The 21,659-nt window shown below is 40.9% G+C and overlaps 1 protein-coding gene across 8 annotated transcripts in view; it reads left to right on the top strand.

Annotated features, from left to right (window-relative positions):
• VEZT (vezatin, adherens junctions transmembrane protein) overlaps positions 1-21,659 on the top strand; it is a 99,000-nt gene that overhangs the window by 9,961 nt on the left and 67,380 nt on the right. For 3 of the 8 annotated variants that reach the window (XM_073327504.2, XM_073327505.2, XM_073327506.2), the window contains exons 3-4: positions 1,904-1,962; positions 19,100-19,228. The exons of 1 other annotated variant lie outside the window; for it this stretch is intronic. In XM_073327504.2, coding sequence (XP_073183605.1) covers positions 1,904-1,962; positions 19,100-19,228 — 188 coding nt within the window. Of the gene's footprint in view, positions 1-1,903; positions 1,963-14,281; positions 14,426-19,099; positions 19,229-20,571; positions 20,697-21,659 lie in introns of those variants that run through there. 4 more of the 8 variants (XM_073327507.2, XM_073327509.2, XM_073327503.2 and 1 more) reach the window with 3 other exon arrangements.

Raw genomic sequence — 21,659 nt, 5'->3', positions numbered from 1 at the left:
CCACCACTCCTGCAATGTATGCAGAGCTTAGAGGAGGAACTCAAAAGGAGGGCAGGCCAGCTCAATTGAGGTGGATAGTGGAAGGGAACAGACCTGTGCTCTGAGCTCTTGGGAAGGAGCACCGCAGGAGCTCTTGCTAACTGAGGCCTGCCAATACTGACTTGACCAAGCCTGCAAAGGAGGGGCTGATGATTATTTTTGAAGGTCATAAACTTTGTTTGTTTGTTCAGTTCTTTAATTTACCCTGTGGGGAAAAATGGGACTCCAGTAGGAAGTGATCCGGGGAGGCAGTTGCATAGCACCCCAAGGTGTAGGACCTTGCTGCCAATCATTGAGCCCTGGATCAGAGCCCAAAGGAAATAGTGGGCCCAGTTTCCCCAAATAATCCCTAAAGAGGTGACAACGGTAGGAGTCTATCCTCAGCAGGCAACCAAACTGGAGAAGGCTCTAGACACACAAGGGTCCAGACCCCAAGTCCCTGACCTAAGAAGAAGGCCCCAAAGCTCTTTCAGGCATCCAAAGACTTACTTTCTTTCATGGGCTGGAATGTGTGACCTGGCCAGATGGCTGAGTTACTGCAGGGCCAGATCACGGCTATCAACAGGAGTTCCAGGAAAGAAGAGGATTTGCCAAGTCCTGCCTGACCACTGGGTGGCGCTGGTGGTAAATGACCCTCTTCGCAGTCTTGAAAACAATGGATAAAAGAATGCCATACCATAGAATGTATAGAATATCCAAAACCACATTTAATTCAAGCAAAGCCTGTAAATCATGATATAAACTGCCATCAATTTTCTTTTCCTGTAGAAATATAAGGCCTATTCTGTAATCTGAAAAATTTGAGTCTATTCCATCTCTTTTGCAGCTTTCAAGAAATCAAAAAATATTTATACCTTGAGAAGCTAGACAAATATGCCAAATATCATAGGTTCAAGAAGAACACTGTGATGGCTACACTTCAAGCATCCAGCCAGGAAACTACATGGTGTTGATTGACATGGTGGAAGCGCAGCTTTGACATTTTGATATTCATTTGTCACAGAAAGCTTATTGGATCCTAGTGAAATTCAGAAAAATCCTAGTGTAAGGCTCTACCTTTTCATGGTATAATGGAGCAAGCTTTAATTCACCCCCTTTGAAGATATACATGTTTTCTACATAGATAAAATAGCCATGCACATGTGCAGCACAGCTTTCCTTTGGTTAAAATGTTGGTTAAACTGCAATTAGTGGATAAAGTGAATTTTTGAATCCCTCATCACTTGTTCAGTCAAAACCAGTTTTTACCAACCCACTCACACTATTCCCAATGAAAGTTGTTTCCCACCCAGTTTCAGCTGTGCTAGAACAGGTGTTTGTTTTGTTTTTAAAACAAGTCAAGATTTTTTTTATTACTGTGGGGAAAGTCTACACTACCCGCCTCTCATTCAAAAATCCCTGAAATCTGTTAGGCTCACAGCTTCAAAAGAGTTCTCTTTTTGACAGAAACCAAACATAGAAATCTTCAGCCAGAAGGAGTCTCAAGATTGGAAGGGATGGAAATCTTAACAATAGCAGTTGAGAGCACACTAACTATAAGAGTCTTATGATGTCATAGAAACACAGAACTGGAAGGGACCTCAGTAGGTCGCTTTATGGTGACACCACATACTAGAAAGGATAAGGAAGAAATAATCTTGCTCTCTTCCCATTTTATAAACCCATTGCAGGATTCCATAACAAAATAAAGCCAACTTAAAATTTACACTTCTGTAAAAAATGTGTTACCGACCATTCTTACAAGCATCATCTAAGATTATGATAATTGAAAGAAGGGAAAAATTATTTTTCTCCCGTTTTGTTTACTTCATGCATTTGACCGTGTTTTGTGTGCATTCGGTTTTCATGGTTTCTCTTTTTCTAGGCAGTCATTTCGCCCTGTTTGTGTGGACCTTTCACACAGCAATAGGGAGAGAAAATAAGGTAAATACAAGTTTTAAATATTAGAAAATGTGATTCTAATACCACAAAAATTGGCAGGAGGATTCAGAGGCATGTTTAGTACTTGAACTATTTTAACTCACGGTCTGAAATTGACTAGCTATTAAGCTGAATTTTCTACAAGTAGACTCTCAAAGGGAAGAGAGATGGGAAAAATGTTAGAGGTATATATAAAAATCTAAAATGTATTAGGTATTATTCCTTGTCTCGTTCCCTCTCAGAAACAGTCAACAGTAATGTAACCTGAGCTCTTTCTCTCAAGATTTCTTATACAATCAAAACTACACACTGTGCAATCCATTGGGACACCTAGCCCTCAGGGGCTGCAAAGGTTAGCAGTTAGTAGGACTCTGCTTGTTGCTAAATTAAACATTTTGGCATATAGTTCTGTAACTTTTCTGTGCTTATAGTATATTGGTTGTATTTCAGATGTGAATGAAATGGTTCATATTCTAGTTAAATCAAATTCAGAAACCCCCTGAAAAAAACTGTTTCTGTGTTCTTGAAGTAGACAATTGAGAATCCATCTTTAGCTCTTTGGCTGCAGATATTACATATCCTCCTAGATGTGTGCTTTTTGAAAAATGCCTGCCTTGAGGCACTAGGTCGGGTAACAGCAGTTTGGGGCCCTGCAAGATATTTCCTGCTTGGCTGTTTAACCTTCCAGAAAGCTTCTGCTGGTGTTTTTTTGTTTTTTTGGCTCTTTGTTTTGCCAACCCTCCTATGTTTTGTAATAGCTTATATTTTGCAGCACAGGATCTCTATTATATCCTAACAATGATACCAGTGTGTTAGACCTCAATCCTCAGGGATCAAATTTTGGGGAGGAGAGAAATAATGGTGCTCTCCCAAGTGCTACCAACACATCTGCTTCCTTGCAACACCATGGTGAGACAGCACTCACAGTACATTCCCTTATAAGGACATGTCTACACTGCAAACTTAAGTCGACCTATGTTAGGTAGACTTACAGTCAGAGCAGTAATTACTGCAGTGGTTCATGTCCACACTACCCTCTTGTTGGTGGCACGCATCCTCACAAGGAATGCTTCCACTGACTTAAGAGGGGCAGTGTGGGAGGCTGAGATCCTGGTGTCTTGGCTCCCTGCTCCCCTCTGGGAGCCTGCTTGTCCCCCAGGCTCCCTGCCAGGAGCACAGCTGCCCTCCTGGGCTCTCAGCTCCCTGCTTCCTGCCATGAGCTCAGCAGCTGCCTTGGTTCCCAGCAGGGAGCTCTGCACCCAGAATCTGGACAGTTGTTGGGCTCCCAGTGGGGAGCTGGGAGCCAGGTTTTCTTGTCAATTGTATGGCTCCAGCACAGAGCCCTGAAATTGACAAGAATGACAGCCAACAGCCCATGTAAATAATCCTCAGTCTATGTACGGACACTGTGTCACCCTAAATTACACCGACGTAAGCCCTACACCTCTTTTGGAGGTGAAGTTATTATGTTGGTGTAGCAGGGCACTTACATCAGTAGCAGCAAAGTTGTAGTGTAGTTACTGACATAATTAGGTCAACTTAACTCTGTAGTGTAGACCAGACCTTAATCATCATAATGGGATTGTCCCTCTTTCTTCTCATGTGTTTTGCTTAATAGTGAAATTGATAACAATGTTGAAATTTAATTGATTGTTGGGATTCAGAGTTAATACCAACTGAGATGGATAAGGGAAGGTCACACCTCAGAGCTATTGTTTAATGCTGTCTGCAGACTCAGAAGGTGTTACGTTGGTTTAGACTGACTCCGGTTTAAAAAAAGTTCAGCTCATCGAGCTACTGCAAACTAGCCAGTGGCTCCTTACTCAGTTGAGTTTTGCTCATGTAAGGAATATGGGGTTGGATGTTTGCACATTCCTAAACTTCTTGCATCAAGCCCCAGGTACAGATTTTGGGAACATCCAGCAGTATCCTCCTTTACCTGCCTCTGTTCCTTTTACCCTCTATCAATGATGCACTTAGCACTTTTTGTTGTACTCTTTTAATTATGATTCTCCACTTATGTCTTTGTCATGAAAGCTTCAGACTGTACCCTGCAGCCCCTGTTTTAAGTGGGGAAATAGTATTGTGGCCTCAGTGCTAATGAATATGAGAGCTCTGTCTTGTATTCCTTAAATATACATTATCTTAACATTTCTTTATAAGGTACTTCTGTGGTGGCAATAACATGCAGCTACTTGCAGAATCCGTGTAAGGAAAAATTCCAAGAGCTTTATCTTCTCACAGTTACAATGGTGTGGAACTTACTTAACCCTTTCAGTGCAGTTAGACACACCATGTAATTGAGGTATGTTGTATATCAGAAATTTTCCTGGAATAATGAGAGGAAAGGTAAATGGATCCAAGGACTGCTTTGGATGCTGCATTTAAGCTATATATTGCTTTAGCTTTTCTGCTGAAGTACTGAAGAAACAAAGTACTATATACTACCCATTACAGACAAAATGGAGTAGTAAATTTAAATGACTTTCTTTCGCTGTCTCAAAATCATTGTCTAATATTAGCTTTGCGTTGTGAGCGATTTGCTGGATGACAATCAAATCAAATGAGATGATTACCAGCCAACAGAGTATGACCAATACTTTTAAATACTGTTGCTTGGAAAGCCTTTTTAATGGCTTTTATCTAACGTTGAAGTGCAGTAATTCTTTTAAGCAGTATCTTTTTAAAAGCTTTTAACAATCCATCATCCGCTTCTCCCTTCCCCCAGTTATAAAGCAACATTAGAGAGGAAAAATTGCACTGTCCTGGTAAGTTTCAAACTGCTTCTACTGATGCTGCCTGGAAAATGCTACTGTGCAGGAGCACAGGTGCAATTACATTGACTGTTACTTCTCATCTTCTGCGTGGGTCACCCTGGAGGCACAAGTGGAAAGAAACAGGGAGGTGGGAGAGATTCTCACATGGGAAGAGTATAGGGGAGAGAAATGGAATTCCCTTTTCCGGGAGACAAAGACTGCACTCTCTGTGAGTTTTTAACTTTTTTTTTTAATATAGACTTAAAAATTAATTGTTTTGCTTTGGGTTTGGCCACTGCTCATTTTGGCCTTTGCTGTCACTACAGTGAAAATGCAGTAATGTTTTTATTGAGGGTGCTTTTAAAGGCTGTACTCAAGGTGATGTAATCTCTGGTAGCGTTCTTTTCACATAGCAGCATCTTCAGCTTTGGAGGAAAGCATTCCAGCATTCCAGTGTTTTAAGAAAAGCTCTTAAAACATGTTAGTCTGGAGAAGGTATTAAATGTTATTTTAAAGTGATATTGCTCAGTTAGCTAAATCTTAAAATTGAAGATTGGGACTGGAGAAGATTTTTCTGGGTAGTAAAATTGTGGTAATAGAAAATGTTAGTTTTATCGAAGAGCCCCCATATTTTCGAGATTTACTGGAGAAACCCTGAGTCATTTGCCTCATGATGCATCAGCAGAAATAACCTGATTTTAGTTGCTATTGTAATAAGTCAAGGAAAGCTTTTAGCATGGTAGTTTCATTTGTTATTACTATGTTGTTTGTCATAATTTGCAAAGAACACTGTAGTGCTATGTGGTTATTATGAAAAGCTACAGTAGATTTATGTATTGTTGGGGAGACAGCTCACCTCTGATTTACTGTCTGCTTTCTGGAACTAGGAAACTCCCTCCTGTAATAATCTTCCTGTCACACAACGTTGCACAATTGTTGGATTTCTTATCTGCCTTCAATTTTTACGTTTATTTATTATTTTTTTACTGTAGGCTTAATCTGAGTTTCAATTGCACACAAGACTCAGAGTTGGTCTTCTCAGTTTAGACCAGGGGTTCTCAAACTGGGGGTCGGGACCCCCTCAGGGGGTCGCGAGGTTATTACATGGGGGGGGGGGTCATGAGCTGTCAGCTTCCACCCCAAGTCCTGCTTTTCCTCCAGCATTTATAATGGTGTTAAATATATTAAAAAGTGTTTTTAATTTATAAGGATGGGGGTCACACTCAGAGGCTTGCTATGTGAAAGGGATCACCAATACAAAAGTTTGAGAACCACTGGTTTAGACAGTGTTTAACCAACTCATTGCTGGTGACAGCAAACATGGCTTGCACTTGACTGCGTGGGACAAATTAGAATGGAAAGAGAGGCAACACATCAGTGTGAGTTACATATGTGCATCAAAGGAATATAAAAGTTTCTTGGTAATCCTAGAATTGTTTTCAATTTCCAACACACACTACTTGCAGTTATCACAGTAAAATTACCTTTTTCATGCATGTAATACTCAATGTTTTATGATTACAGCAATGTATACCTACTGAACCTTGACATGTTCAAGCAAACCATTGAGCAAGAATCAGAGGTTTAACTATTCTTAAAATATGTTTAAAAGTAAGTTTGCTCTCCGTTTTCAGGGGCAAAGAGGGAACAAGTGATTTAGAAAGTCTTAGTGAGTGGCCTGGAAGTAGAAGAACTTCACAAACAAATACAGCTTGTATTAGAATCTAGTCCTAAAATAAACCCTACTCCCATTGAAGTGAAGATTATTATATTACTATTTACCCTACATTGTCTATAGTCCCATTGGAAACTAGAGATATTGTGACAGGCACACTGTGCAATTGAACATATAAAAATAAATAATAAACAATGTAAAATAATTTCTCCTGAAGTTTTGTATCTGAAACATTGCAACATCCTGTTACTTATGGTAACCAGAAAATGAAATTAAGAAACAAAAATGATACTGACTACTCTAGTTTTTGTCCAGGCTGAGAAAAATGCGAAAGTGTAAATGATCAAAAATAAAGTTTTAAAAATACTTTCATTTTTAATAATCTAAGTCTGTGTTAGCTGTAAGGAATATTTTTAATATTTTAATTTGACATGTCCCTTTTAGGTCACCCTATTTTAGATGATCATCTGACATTTTGACATGAAGAAGGCTCTCTCTCAAAAGCGAATAAAATTTGTAAAATTACAACCTGATGCTAAGTGCAAGGATGGACTTTGTGATTTGTCCCAGGCTATCAGAATACAAGCCCAGTGGTTGTTACCCATAATATGGGAAATCATCAACACTTTTTTTTTCACTGATGCAGGATGTTTTTTTTTCTCTCTTGATTTATTTACAAGAAGCAATGTACAAAATCCATAGAGGGGATGGTGAGAGGAAGAAGAGAAAGACCCCAGGAAGCAAACTGTTTTATTTCAACATGGCTATTTTAGGTGAAAGCATCTCAGCCTAACACTGATATTGAATGAAAACATTAACCAAAAGAAGCTCTTAACAATAACTCCCATGGCTGAAAGTGAGAGAGAGAGAGTATGTGTATGTATGTAAACTTTGGTGTTCCCTTTGCATAAAATTAAATGAGTGAGAAGTGTTGTTTAATTATCTGAGTTAGAACTTGCATTATAATGAAGATAGATTGAGAGATTTAGTTACTGATTTTTTAAAAAGCTTCATGAAGATGAAAAATGCTATGTAAGTAATAAAGACAATATTTCTGTCTCTCTTGAAGGGGCACAATCTATATAAGAGGATCCCATTTTAACAGGATCCCATTCTAATGATGAAGTTGCACAAATGATGGGTTTTGGAATCTTTCATCAAAATACTGAAAGCTTCATGTGTATGTTCCCACACAAGAAATGTACTCCTCAGCTTTATAATTCCCTTACTAGATTTTCTAGCTATTACCTGGTTAAAATGTGTCATTTGGGGAGAGTGGGGGAGATTCTCTACAGGCTGGTACAGAAATCCCAGACAAGTTATACAAACCCTATAACTGTCCAAGTGACAGATTGGTCAGTATCATTTAAAATCAGACCATATCTAGGTCATTTCCCTCACCCCCATAAATGCATTCTTACCATTAGTGGTATCTCTAGGAGCACAAGTGTCATCTTTGAATGTTATGGGTGAGAGGACTGGGAAGCTGAACGTTTTGCCACACGTACTGTGAATGAGAGCATGCATTAACTCATTATGATTCTTACCACTCTTCTCCCAGTGGCCTCACCCCTCCAGGCCTATTCGTTGCTTGTCCTTTGACATAGCCTGTAATCTTTTAATGGATACTCACTATAAAGCGGTGCTAAATTCTTTTTTTTTACTTAAAATTAATGGGACTTCTTAGCCATTGGATTGCTCCGGGAGGTTGTCCAAGCTAATGGAAACTGACAGATCCACCCATAATGGACACATAATAAAAAAACCTTCAAGAAGTGCACCAGAAGAAACTCTAATGAAACTCAGTGCAATCAAAAAAATATGATCTGTATTTTACACTGGTTATTGTCAAAACACAATAGAGCAATGGTTCTCAACCTGCAATCCACAAACCCCTGGGGGTCTGCGGACAGTGTCTAAGGGCTCCGTGAAAGACATGAAAGACAAAAATGACTTAACAGAATTCAACTGTGTATAAGGGGAATAGATTCTCAAAGGATCTGCAATTCCATTTGAAATTTTTTAGGGGTCCACAAATGAAAAAAAGTTGAAATCACTGCAATAGAGGACAGAGAGTTTTAAAAAGCACCTAAATCCCGTTGTCCAGTGACTTACATACTTAAGAGCTTTTCTCATTGAAATTCAAAGTGAAGATTATTATATTATTATTTATTACTATTTTTACTGAAAATAAACTGGATTATACAGAAAATATATCGTTTAAAACTAGCTACAACGTTTTGATAATGTGGGTGTGAATTGAGTTACAAAAGAAGAATTCAGTTACCCTTTATGTAGTGCCTCACCTATTAAATATAGAGCGTAATATCTTACCTAGATTTTCCTGTCTCTGGTGGGTAGAGTATCTGGAAGTAGTGTGATAGGAATTTTTATACCCTTTGCCTCCCTTCCCTCCTTTTCTGTGAGAACTGCCAGTCAATCCAGATGACATCAGACCAGTTGCTGCGATTAGTTTATTTAAAATGATCTCCCTCTGGGATCATTCCCTTTCATGCTATGCACATTTGAAGTGACATCATACTGTCAGAATAAAAATATCTCTTTTCTTGAAGGTAAGTAGTTTTCAGTCTTTTGTTTCATACTGAAAACTTCCTCTGTGATAAATGTGGGTCAGTAATTAAAGATCTAGTTCACATTTCCCATCCATTTAATTGGTTTATTCCAAACCTGGGCTCAGTCCATCTGCAGTGACTATGTCTACACTAGAGGATTTTAGCAACAAAATCCCATCTGTGGTGGCGCTGGTTCAACTTCACAGATGAGGGCCCGATAGTAAACTAGGGCTATGCCTACACTGTGCTTTTGTGGTTAAAACTTTTGTTGGTCAGGGAGTGTGAAAAAAACACACCCCTGACCGACAAAAGTTTTGACGACGAAAAGCTCCCAGCAACAAAGCTACCGCCTCTCATTGGGGGTGGTTTTATTTTGTCTGGAGGAGAGCTCTCTCCTGCCAACAAAGAGTACTATGCTGCATGTCTTCCAGCAGCAAGGCTTTAGTGCAGGGGTGGGCAAACTTTTTGGCCTGAGGGCCACATCGGGTTTCCAAAATTGTAGGGAGGGCTGGTTAGGGGAGGCTGTATCTCCCCCAAACAGCCAGGCGTGGCCTGATCCCCGCTCCCTATCCAACCTCTCCCCCACTTCTTGCCCCCTGACCGCCCCCGGATCCCCTGCCTCGACTGCCCCCCACAGCCTCATCCACCTCCTCATCTCATTCCTGACTGCCCCCCCTTGGACTCCCACCCCTTGGACTCCCACCCCATCCAACCGCCACTTCTCCCTGACCGCCCCCAGAACCCCTGCCCCTGTCTGCCCCCTGCCTCCCCATCCAACCCCCCCTCTCCTTCCTGACTGCCCCCTGGGACCCTGCCCCCATTCAACCCCCCATTCCCCGGCTTCTGACTGCCCCGACCACTATCCACACCCCCACCCCCTGACCACCACCCCGAACTCCCCTGCCCTCTATCCAATCTCCGCTGCTCCCTGCCCCTTTACCGTGGTGGCTGGCAGCACTACAGCCGCACTGCCTAGAGCACCAGGACAGGAAGCTGAGCCGCCCGGCTGGAGCCAGCCACGCCACCATGCAGCACAGAGCACCGGGTCAGGCCGTGGCTCTGCAGCTGCACTGCCGCCCAGAGAGCTGAGGCTGCGGGGGAGGGGGAACCACAGGCAAGGGGCCGCGGGCTAGCCTCCTGGGCCAGGAGTTCAGGGGCCGGGCAGGAGGGTCCTGCAGGCCGGATGTGGCCCGCGGGCCGTAGTTTGCCCACCTCTGCTTTAGTGGCACAGCTGTGTTGCTGTAAGCTCTGAAGTGTAGACATAGCCAAGGTGGCAGCAGCTTCTGGTGTTTTTACTACCGTTCCACAGAAATAGCATTAGAGAGACAAGGTGGGTGAGGTAATATCTTTTTTTTGGATCAACGTCTGTTAGTTGGCACATGTTCTGAGAGTCCATTCTAGTGTTAATGGGCCACTCTACCTTGCATGATCCCTCAGAGTATGGGCTAACTACCTATGCTGCTTCCCTCTTGTATTTAGCTATGGCTCCAGAGTGTCTTTCCTAGACCCGCAGAAGAGCTCTGTTTTAAGCTCAAAAGCTTGTCTCTCTCACCAACAGAAGTTGGTCCAATAAAAGATATTACCTCACCCACCTTCTCTCTTTAACATTCTGGGGCCGACGTGGCTACAGCTCTACTGCATACAGAAGTAGTATGTCACCTTCACCAGCATGTGCATACAGGTAGATGGGTTCTGGTCAACTTCACCTCTGTGCAGTGTAGTGAAGAAAGTAGACCAGACAGGCTACCGAAGTAGGGGCATGCATGCCTTGGGATGGCAGTGGAAAACGTGTTTGCGCTATTGAGGCTGTTATAACGGCTATTTCCCTCCATGTTGGCACTGTATCGCTGACTAGCCTTGCTTGAGGCAAGTGCAGTCCAAACAATGGTTGTAGTGCCAGTGTGCTGTTAGGAAGCTTGTTACAGGTGTGTTGTTAGCACACCAAATTATGTTTAGCTCAAACAAGGCCCAGGTTTATCCCTTTCTCTCCTGAGTTTTCGTGCTTGCAGGACATTTTAAACAAATTTTAACGTTACATTTTTAAAAACAGAAAAATCACAGGTTTCAGAGGAGCAGCCATGTTAGTCTGTATTCGCAAAAAGAAGAGGAGGACTTGTGGCACCTTAGAGACTAACCAATTTATTTGAGCATGAGCTTTCGTGAGCTACAGCTCACTTCATCTGTAGCTCACGAAAGCTTATGCTCAAATAAATTGGTTAGTCTCTAAGGTGCCACAAGTCCTCCTCTTCTTTTTTAGAAAAATCATACTCTACTGTGTGGCACTTACTGTTCCTGTTAAATTAAACACTTCTGCTTAGGTGGAATACTCTACCTGGAGGAAAATGTACTTTCTTACCAGTGAATTCAGAATTGCATGACGCTTTGATGATACATTCCAGATTTACCTGCATTTGAAGAGGTATCCTTCTTTAACAGGAAGGGCACTTGAAGAAAATGCCATTGAGCTGTTGCACTGGAAAATTCCCCACAAGGAGCTGAGTCACTTGTCTACTCCAGAGTCTTGTACTGTGTCCATCATTGTGGGTGAAGGGAATTGTCTGCACAGAGCTTTGAATCGAGATGCCTTAGAAATAGACTCATGAATTTGTTAGAATTTGTGTTTGAGTTTCAGGTAGTGAGTGAACAATGAGCCATTGTGAGTAATTGAAGGAGAACATGCCAAAGTATGCATATGGTTTGATTTAAATTGATGCCAATGACTGAGGAAGTACTTTGGAAATGGAAGTAAAAATAACGGTAGCTACCACGTTATAGACCTACACTGTATAAAAGCAAGTGGTTAAGTTGTTTGTATAGAAACAGTGACTGAAATAAGTGTTTGCTAAATGGCAAGAAGTCTTTTGAAGCTGCAAATTATGTACCTTCAGTGGTCGTGGTATTTTAATCTAGTTCTCCTTGACTTAATTCAGATGATGTTGTTATGCTAGCAGCAGGTAATGGCAATTAATGTACCAATTTATTCTAAAGATTTATCTAGGTCTTAGGTCAGTTTCCCAAAGCTCATGCAGAGATTTGTGAAACTCTTCACAGATGCATTGCATATAATCCTGGAAGTTTGTGTATGCACTTTTTACTTGGGAAAATCATATTAGTTTTGAGATTGAAGAACATTTCTGGCCTCTTACTGGTGACATGTCTGCTTGACTTTCCACTCAGTAAATTTCCTCTTTAATTAGTGTTATGAGTGAATTGTAATCTAGTAAAATACTCATATGCTTCAGCAAGACTTCTTTCTGCCATTTTACGGAAGTTTTTAATAAATACTCCAGAGGGACTTTTTGCTGAACAGTTGAAATAGGGTGCATTCTTCGCTTATTGGCTAAGTAGTGTGACAGATTCAGACCAGAAGAATATAAGAGAGAGCTGGAAGGCAGGTATATCAACCTTCAGAATGAGCAGGCCCTTGTTCCCTGGATAGCCAAACAAAGGCTACTCCAGGCCAATTAAGACACCTGACGCCAATTAACCAGTTAAGGCCGTTAGGCTAATGGAGACAGCTGGAACCAATCAAGGTCCCACTTATACTGTTTAAAAGCTCTCCTTCCAGTGCCCTCCAGGAGGCTGAGGTGAAAGGAGCTGGAGGAGAGGAAGCATTGCTGAACCTTAAGGTAAGGGTGAAGCTAGGAAAAGGGGACCACTGGGGAAGTGGCCCAGGGAATCAAAGCAGAGTCAATGGTGAAGGGAAAGCCATCAACAGCTGCTACCATTAGGGTCCCTAGGCTGGAACCTGGAGTAGAGGGCGGGCCCAGGTTACCCTCCTCCCCACGCTCTACAGAGATCCCCTGGAGAAGGGAAGTAGGACTCAGTCCAGGCAGGAGGCAGAACTGCGCCTACTTAGCTCTACGGAGCAACAGAGACTGGGGTATTCCCCCTTCCCATCTCCCATATTGGCCGGTGATAAAAGTAACTCAATAGGCTGTGACTCTTGCCACTACACTGAGAAAGGGAGGTCACACTGGGGCCTTACCGAGTTTCTGAGGCCACTGAAACCGCCCAGAAGCGTGGGACCCACCAATACAGGCTTGGGGCTTTGTCACAGTAGTTTTCAACCATTTTTCCCTTCCAGACCCCCCAAAAAATTTCAAATCGAGGTGTGGACCCCTTTGGAAATCTTAGACATATGTAGAAACCACTGTTCTGTGGTAACAACATTTTGCAGACCCCTTAGAAAACCACTGGACTAATCCTTCCTTTGTTATGAGTCTGAAACTTCAGCATTTAAAAAAAAAGTCTCTGGAAAAAATCTAATAGAATCTGCTTCATGTTCTTGTCACTCACTGAATGAGGTTTACATTAGGTCAAGCGATCAAAATATTTTAATCGCTCTGTTAAACAATAATAGAATACCATTTATTTAAATATTTTTGGATGTTTTTCTACATTTTCAAATATATTGATTTCAATTACAACACAGAATACAAAGTGTACAATGCTTACTTTATATTTATTTTTGATCACAAGTATTTGCACTGTAAAAAAAACCAAAAGCAATAGTATTTTTCAATTCACCTAGTACAGGTATTGTAGTGCAATCTCTTTTTACAATGACAGTTAACTTATGAATGTAGAATTATGTACCAAAAAAATGCACTCAAAAACAAAACAATGTAAAACTTTAGAGCCTACAAGTCCACTCAGTCCTACTTCTTGTTCAGCCAATCGCTCAGACAAACAAGTTTGTTTATATTGGCAGGAGATAATGCAAACTTCTTGTTTACAGTGTCACCTGAAAGTGAGAACAGGCATTCTCATGGCACTGTTGTAGCCAGCATCACAAGATATTTACGTGCCACATGTGCTAAAAATTCATATGTCCCTTCATGCTTCAGCCACCATTCCAGAAAACATGCGTCCATGCTGATGACGGGTTCTGCTTGATAACAACCCAAAGCAGTGCGGACCGACACATGTTCATTTTCATTATTTGAGTCAGTTGCCACCAGCAGAAGGTTGATTTTCTTTTTTGGTGGTTTGCATTCTGTTGAGTCTCCATCAGAGTGTTGCTCTTTTAAGACTTCTGAAAGCATGTTCCACACATCATCCCTCTCAGATTTTGGAAGGGACTCCGATTCTTAAATCTGGGGTCAAGTGCTGTTTCTATCTTTAGAAATTTCACATTGGTGTCAAATTTGCACTAGTGTTCTTAAAATGAACAACATGGCCTGAGTCATCATCTGAGACTGCTAGAAATGAACTATATGGCAGAATGCAGGTAAAACAGAACAGGAGACATACAATTCTCCCCCAAGGAGTTCAGTCACAAATTTAATTAACACTTTTTTTTTTTTTTTAACTAGCATCATCAGCCCGGAAGCATATCCTCTGAATGGTGGCTGAAGCATGAAGGGACATACAAATGTTTATATCTGGCACGTAAATACCTTGCCAGATGTGCTACAAAAGTGCTCTGCAAATGCCTGTTCTCACTATCTGGTGAGATTGTAAGTAAGAAGAGGACAGCATTATTTCCTGTAAATGTAAACAAACTTGTTTGTCTTAGTGATTGGCTGAAGCGTGGACTTGTAAGCTCTGAAGTTTTACATTGTTTTGTTTTTGAGTGCAGTTATGTAACCAAAATCTACATTTGTAAGTTGCACTTTCACAACAAAGAGATTGCACTACAGTACTTGTATGAGGTGAATTGAAAAATATTATTTTTATCATTTTTACAGTGCAAATATTTGTAATAAAAAAAAGCTTTGATTTCAATTACAACACAGAATAGAATATATATGAAAATGTAGAAAAACATCCAAAATATTTAATAAAGTTCAATTGGTATTCTATTGTTTAACAGTGCGATTAAAACTGTGATTAATTGCGATTAATATTTTTGAGTTAATCACGTGAGTTAACTGCGATTAATCGACAGCCCTAATTTAAATGGATGATTTCAATAGCTCCTTTCACAGAGGCCGTTTTGAGACTCCTTACAAAAGCTAAAAACATGGGGGGGAAAGGGTTTCAGGGAGTTGACTTATTTTTCTCTCTAACACAATAGAGCTATGGAGTATTGTTAAACATTTGGAGGAAGAAAAATGAATATCTAGCTATCTGTGCTATCCAAGATTGTTTCTCTTTTAACGAAACATATTTAGAGGAGCCCAAGACAATTTTATGTTTAGTGAACAGAGTCAAAGTGCCTATAGATCTCCATTCCTTCAAGCCTGTCTTGAGCTCAGATAAAGAAAAATTCTGTTGTTGAGTTTGAGAGTCAGGGCAACAAAGTCTTTAAGTTTCTTTTCTCAGGTATTGGCTCTGTGAAATCTGTTACATAAGAGATTTTACGTATTTGTATGGGCATTGGGCTTAGAAGATTGATTGGTTTTGTGCTGAGGATGTTAATTTTGTTTACTTAGTGTAAACTGAAAACCCTCTTGGGTCAGATAGTCATGTACTCACTCTCTTCCATCTGTGTTTCAGGCATAAAGATAACATGTTAAAAATTAAACTTGTAACAGAAAGGATTTAAGATTTGGATGACTGGGCAACAAAATGGCAGATGAAATTTAATGTTGATAAATGAAAAGTAATGCATATTGGAAAACATAATCCCAACTATACATACAAAATGATGGGATCTAAATTAGCTGTTAACACTCAACAAAGAGATCTTGGAATCATTGTGAACAGTTCTCTGAAAACTTCTGCTAAATGTGTCGCAGCAGTCAAAAAAAGCTAACCAGTCTTAGGAACCCATTAGGAAAGGGACAGATAATGAAACAAAAAATATCATAATGCTACTCTATAAATCCATGATATGCCTTGAACAGTATGTGCAGTTCTGTTTGCCCCGTCTCAAAAAAGATACATTAGATTTGGAAAAGGTACCAAGAAGGGCAACAAAAATAATTAAGGGTGTGGAGCAGTTTCCATATGAGGAGAGATTAAAAAGATGGGGACTGTTCATCTTGGAATAGAGATGATTAAGGGGGGAGATGACAGAGGTCTATAAAACATGAGTGATGTGGAGAAAGTGAATAAGGAAGTGTTATTTACCCCTTCACATAACACAAGAACTAGAGGTCACCCAATGAAATTAATAGGCAGCAGAAGGTACTTCTTCACACAACACAGTCAAGGTATGGAATTCATTGCCAGGGGATGTTGTGAAGGCCAAAAGTATAACTGAGTTCAAAAAATAATTAGATAAGTTCTTGGAAGATAGGTCCATCAATGGCTATTAGCCAAGATGGTCAGGGATGAAAGCCCATGCTCTAAGTGTCCGTAGCTTCTCACTGCCAGATGCTGGGACTGGATGACAAGGGATGGATCAATTGATGATTGCCTTGTTCTGTTCATTCCCTCTGAAGCATCTGACATTGAGCACTGTAAGAAGACAGGATCCTTGGCTAGATGGACCATTGGTCGGACCCAGTATGGTCCTTCTTATGTTTGTTGTATTCTGCACCATATGGATATTTGAAGAATGCTCCCCCCCCCCCCCCCGCTTTCTTGGGTAGATCCCTATAAATACAAGGGAGGTTAACATTAGCCAACTGTAGGGTCTTCCAAAGTTATGATTTTTGAGAAAGGACAATTCTTTGGCACTTTCTTCAAAAGAGGGATTGGCAGAACTAAAATATCCACAATTTCGCAATCTCACAAGTGGCTTTTCTTTTTCTTCAACTAATTATCTTATGGTCACAGATAGTGAACAAAATGTTTATCAGCTGTTCATTGCTATTTATACAGGAACTTATTGGTATGGAAAGTGTCAACTTTAATTGATGTACAGTGAATGGTAACAAATAATTATTAAGCTATTCTAGTTTTATGGTACAGATGAAAGGAAGGAAATTATATATTTTAAATTGAAGATATTGAAAAGAGTGTATAAAATATTTTACTCCTATAATTCCATACTTCTTTCTAGTAGTCATTATTGCTAAGAATTTTTCATGGAAACAGGATCTTTATTTCTTAAAGTGACATATCTTTAAAAATTTAGGCTTTTTAAAACAAAAATTGTGGTGCTCTGTTGGGAGAAGTACTAATACCTTTAAAAGGGAAGGACATCTTTAAAGTTAAAGCACACAATTGGAAAACTGATCTGAGACATATTCTTGGTTCTGCCACAGACTCCTGTGTGACCTAGAACTTAGCCTGTCTCTCCCTCAGTTTCCCACTTTTGTAAAATAATACGTACCTACTTCATAGGTAGAGCCCTGCGCAGATACAAAAATGTGGATTTGCATCTGATCTGCATTTGCTAGAATCAAGGTGCATCCGATCCGCTAGCCGTCTTTTGTGTGTGTCTGCATCCGCACCTGCAGCAGCAGGCCGTCTCTCATGGGCTAGCAATGGGGACGGGGAGAGGAGAGGGTGCAGATGAGTGAGAGGGGGGCGTGGGGTCTTGCAGGGAAGAGGCAGTGTGAGGGCGGGGACTGGGGGTAAGGGGTGACTCGGGTGGGGTCTTGAGGAGGATGGTGGCGCAGGTGCGGGATCTCGAGGAGAAGGGGTGGGGGCTGGAGGGAAGGGATATCGTATCGTGTGCTGCTTCCAGGGGCTTGCAAGTGACGTCAGCAGCAGTGCATGTTGCATTGCAGCAGGGCAGAGGGATCAGGTGCCACGGCCCCACCCGCTGGAATACCCAGGGTCAGGAGAGTGGCGAGTGCTGCCGAGCCGGGCTATGGCGGGGACGCTGGCACTGTCCAAGGGCCCCGAGCTGCTGGACAGGAAGCGGCGCTGCAAACGGGTGCTGGACAGCCTCATCTCTGGCCTGCTGCCTGGCCCCAGTCACTGGCTGCTGGCCACCGGCCCTAAAGCATGCTGCGCCCCGGGGCTGCCTGAGCCGGATGCCGCGGGCCAGGTGCCACCAGTGAGTAGAGAGATCCGTGGATATGAAGCGGATATCCATGGATTTGCAGGGCTCTATTCATCGGTTTACTATGATGTTTAGACCATGGTTTGTTGGAGGTTTGTTTCAGATGGAAAGGGTAAAAAGTATAAATTATTCCGTTCCTTATAAGCTACAATAAGAGCATCCATGCAGTTTGGGCACCCTCGACATTCTTTTTAAAATGCACAAATAAACAAACCCATCAGTTGCCCCAGATCAAATCGGATAACGAAGTGAAAACATAAATGTAGTAGAAATTAATCAACCACAAACTCAATCACTATCGGAGACTCACATCACCATTACCCAGCTTTATCCATCACCCATCTCTTTAGCGGCAAGTGGGACAAGGAAAAGGTTACTGAAAGAAACAAATGTTGATGTAATTTTCTGTTATACGTTTCATTTTGCTTTTGAAATTGTAAAACAGAAGTTGTTTGACATTGTGATTCACTTGCACGAGTATGGTAACATATTGCTTTGGCAAGTGACAGACTAGATGAACTCGCAGAACTTTTCCATCTCTTTTTCTATGATCATATATTACCCTGGAAACCTTGGGGTTTTTTTTCTTTCCACTAAGCAGGAATAAGCATTTAGTACTGTAGATCCCTTTTGCCTTTAGAGTCATACTATAGATTGTGTACAGTTTTCTGTTAAATCTTATCCATCTGCTGCATATATACAAATGTATACGTATAGGATAGAACCTCATTAATTTGCAGTGATGTCTGGAAAACAGTGCAAATAAATTAATTTTATGAATTATCAAGTAAGTCCATGAACAAACAGTATTTTTTTTAAAAAAGCTCATTTTGTGATGCCTTGTCATTAACTTATTTTTGACACCTGTAGTTTCAGTTTGATATTCCCTTCTGTGGCATAAATGTGTTTTAAAGTATCTAAATATTAGCATTCTGAGACCTCTTTACAGCTCTTTGGTGTAATATCTTTGAGAGTGTTGGAAAACAGGTATTTTTATGTTTGTGTGAATGTTAAAATATGTGGATTGGCAAATAGTACTATGTGTGTACAGTAGAATTTTGTTTTTATGCCCTTAACACTTGTTTCACTGGATGCTTCCTGCCCTGTCACCCGCCTTCCTACACTCCTGATATACTCAGGGACTCTGACTCTGAAAACTGAGCTTTCTTCCTGTTGTGTACTTCGTAGGCAATTGTGTGGCTTGACCGTACTTGTGGCTATGTAATCATGGCTTTTCTTTCTGAGAAGTGTTAAAGAGGCCATTTGGTCTTTTTCAATTCTCTTTCAGAATTCTCCACTTTACCAGTATTTACAGGATTTGGGCCATACAGATTTTGAAATATGTTCAGCTGTATCACAGAAGACAGAACAATGCACAGCAGAGGAGGGGCAACAAGAACAAGATACCACCCAGAAAGTGAGCATTCACCTTGGCCTTGAAGCTATGTTAAAAAATATATAAAATCACAGACATTATATAAACTCTTGCTATATAAAAAGTTATTAGAACTAGTAGCTGCCTTATTTTGCCTTTCTGCTGATATAGTTTGAGGCTGAGGAAATGCCACTCAGGATTTAAATGCACTAGAGAGGCAGGAGACTTTGACAGCGAATTTTTAAAGAGCTGTAAGTTTTATATTATTTACCAGATATTTTTATAGTAATTTAATATGGGATTAATACAGCCTGGAAAGTTTCCAGCTTTGCTTATGTGTTGAGTTGCTAAACACCACTTAATATGTAGCAAGTATACAACAGGTGGGACTTCTTGCTGGAAAGTAGAGGTAAGATAACAGTTGTCCCTGAGACACCAGAACCATACTAGTTTATGGAGAAATAACAGTGACTGGTGTTCCTAACTTCTCCTTATGGGCCTGACTCACTTTGGGTCTAGCACACTTTCTGTAATGAACATTTCAGTGATTTGGCCTAACTGCCCTATACTGGGGGCCAAACCATTTTCAGGCCTAGTTCACTATAGGTCAGGGAGGATCAGTTATTGTTGTCAGCCATGGCTCCTTTTGATTAAGAGAGCACTATATCTGTTACTGCATCCGAAGCAATTTAAGACATTCTAAGTCTTTAAACAGTTTAAACTGCTCTTTGATATTACAATGGCTTGAAGCTAAGTTTTTCAAATGAGAGTAAGGGAGTTTCAATGAGATTTGGGCACCTAACTCCATCAGCTTTTTTGAAAATTCCAGCCTCAATGATTATGCCACTCTGCAGTAGGTTAAGCAGTTTATTTGGCTTGGGGAGCTTTAGTTAAGAATGGTAGAGGTCAGGAGGAATAAAGCCTAATCGCTCTAAGTTATAGATTCCACAAGCCTGTAGACTGGATAATCACCAGGAGCTGAACAGCTCAGACTTTTTGCACTTTAAAAACAGGGAAATGATCAGTAGGTTTTTCAAGGGAGTTTTACATTTGGATTATGCTTGACAAATCAAGGACCTAGAATTTAGGATATTCCAAAAATTAAGTTTGTTTCCACAATGTTAACTTGAGCATGCAGTACGTATGTAGTATTATACACTTTGATTAATGTATTTGTTAACAACGTATACCACAGCTCTGTGAATCCATGAAGCCACACTTGTAGAGTTGGCCACAGGGTTTTTCTTCTGGGGCAGCTGCTACAGGAATAATCCCCCTGCTGGCTGTGGAAATTCAGTTGTTATATTGTTCTCTCTTTAGCACCTAGTTGGAGCATGCTCAGTGCAGTTATTTTCTGCCTGCATCTTTCTCTTCCACAGTGGAGAGTTCTCTTTTCAATGGATATGCTCCAGCTATGTGCTAAGCTAGAGCCTGGTGGAAAAAAGAGACTTCTATGCAGACTTCTCTGCCCAGAACACTGCAGGGTGGGGTGCCCCCCAACACTATAAAGGTAAGAAGCTGGAACAAGGTTCCAGAGACTCGATGATTCCCTGTATCTGAAAAATCCCTGTTTCTTTCCCACTCTGCTTGCTGCAGCATTGCACTCATTTGCTTATGTCCATGGCCTGATGGCTTCTCACTAGTGTCCACTGCTGCTTTCCACTGTCCTCTAGTGCTCAGTCGCCTTTACACACAACACTTTGCTGTTTTCCAACAGCTTCCCCAACCTGCAGTCCCCTTCCTGGCCACTGCTGCTTTCCTGCTTCCACACCCCACTCATTAGTGAGAAGTGGAATGAGTAGTGCACCCACATCCTTTCTTAGAAGCAGGCAAGAGAGAGAGAATGATACTAGCCTACATGCCGCAGCGAGGCTCTCTGATTTTTTGTGGCCTACCAGTGGTGGATCTTGTGACAAACTGCAAGTTGGGCAACAGTCTGGGAAACGCATTCAAAAACAGGCTCTAATGAAAGTAAACTAATAACACCATATTGATATCAAGTCTGTTCTAGTCTATATAGATTCTTCTACCATGGTCATCACTATAGTATATGAATACCTTCCAATGATGCATTAAGCAGCATGACTAACGTGTTATGCCTTTGTTTTCTCATCCTTTCCTGGGGAGCGGAAAGGGATTTACACATTATTTTGTTTTGAAATTTAATTTATAATACACACACACACACACACACAGAGGTTGCTATATGTTTGTTACAGAAGGCAAGGTGAAAGAAATGTGTCTTGCACTTAAGGCAGAAGATAGTGAGGTTTTTGGTAGTCCTTAGTTCCTATGGAAGTCTTTCTGTGTTGATAGATTCTAGCATGCTATCGCACTACCATAATAAAAAAAACCCCATAATTAAAGTCCCTGATTACATTAATGCTGCTTTGTGTCGCTCAGTCCTGTTGTCACAACGTTTCCACTTTGTCGTAGAACTCAGCGTTGGTGTCAGTAGAAACCGGAGCATCTT

The sequence above is a fragment of the Lepidochelys kempii genome, chromosome 1 (assembly GCF_965140285.1).
Source record: "Lepidochelys kempii isolate rLepKem1 chromosome 1, rLepKem1.hap1, whole genome shotgun sequence".
Classification (NCBI taxonomy): domain Eukaryota; kingdom Metazoa; phylum Chordata; order Testudines; family Cheloniidae; genus Lepidochelys; species Lepidochelys kempii.
Note: the sequence above shows the minus strand (reverse complement) of the source record. Positions and strands in the feature narration are given on the sequence as shown.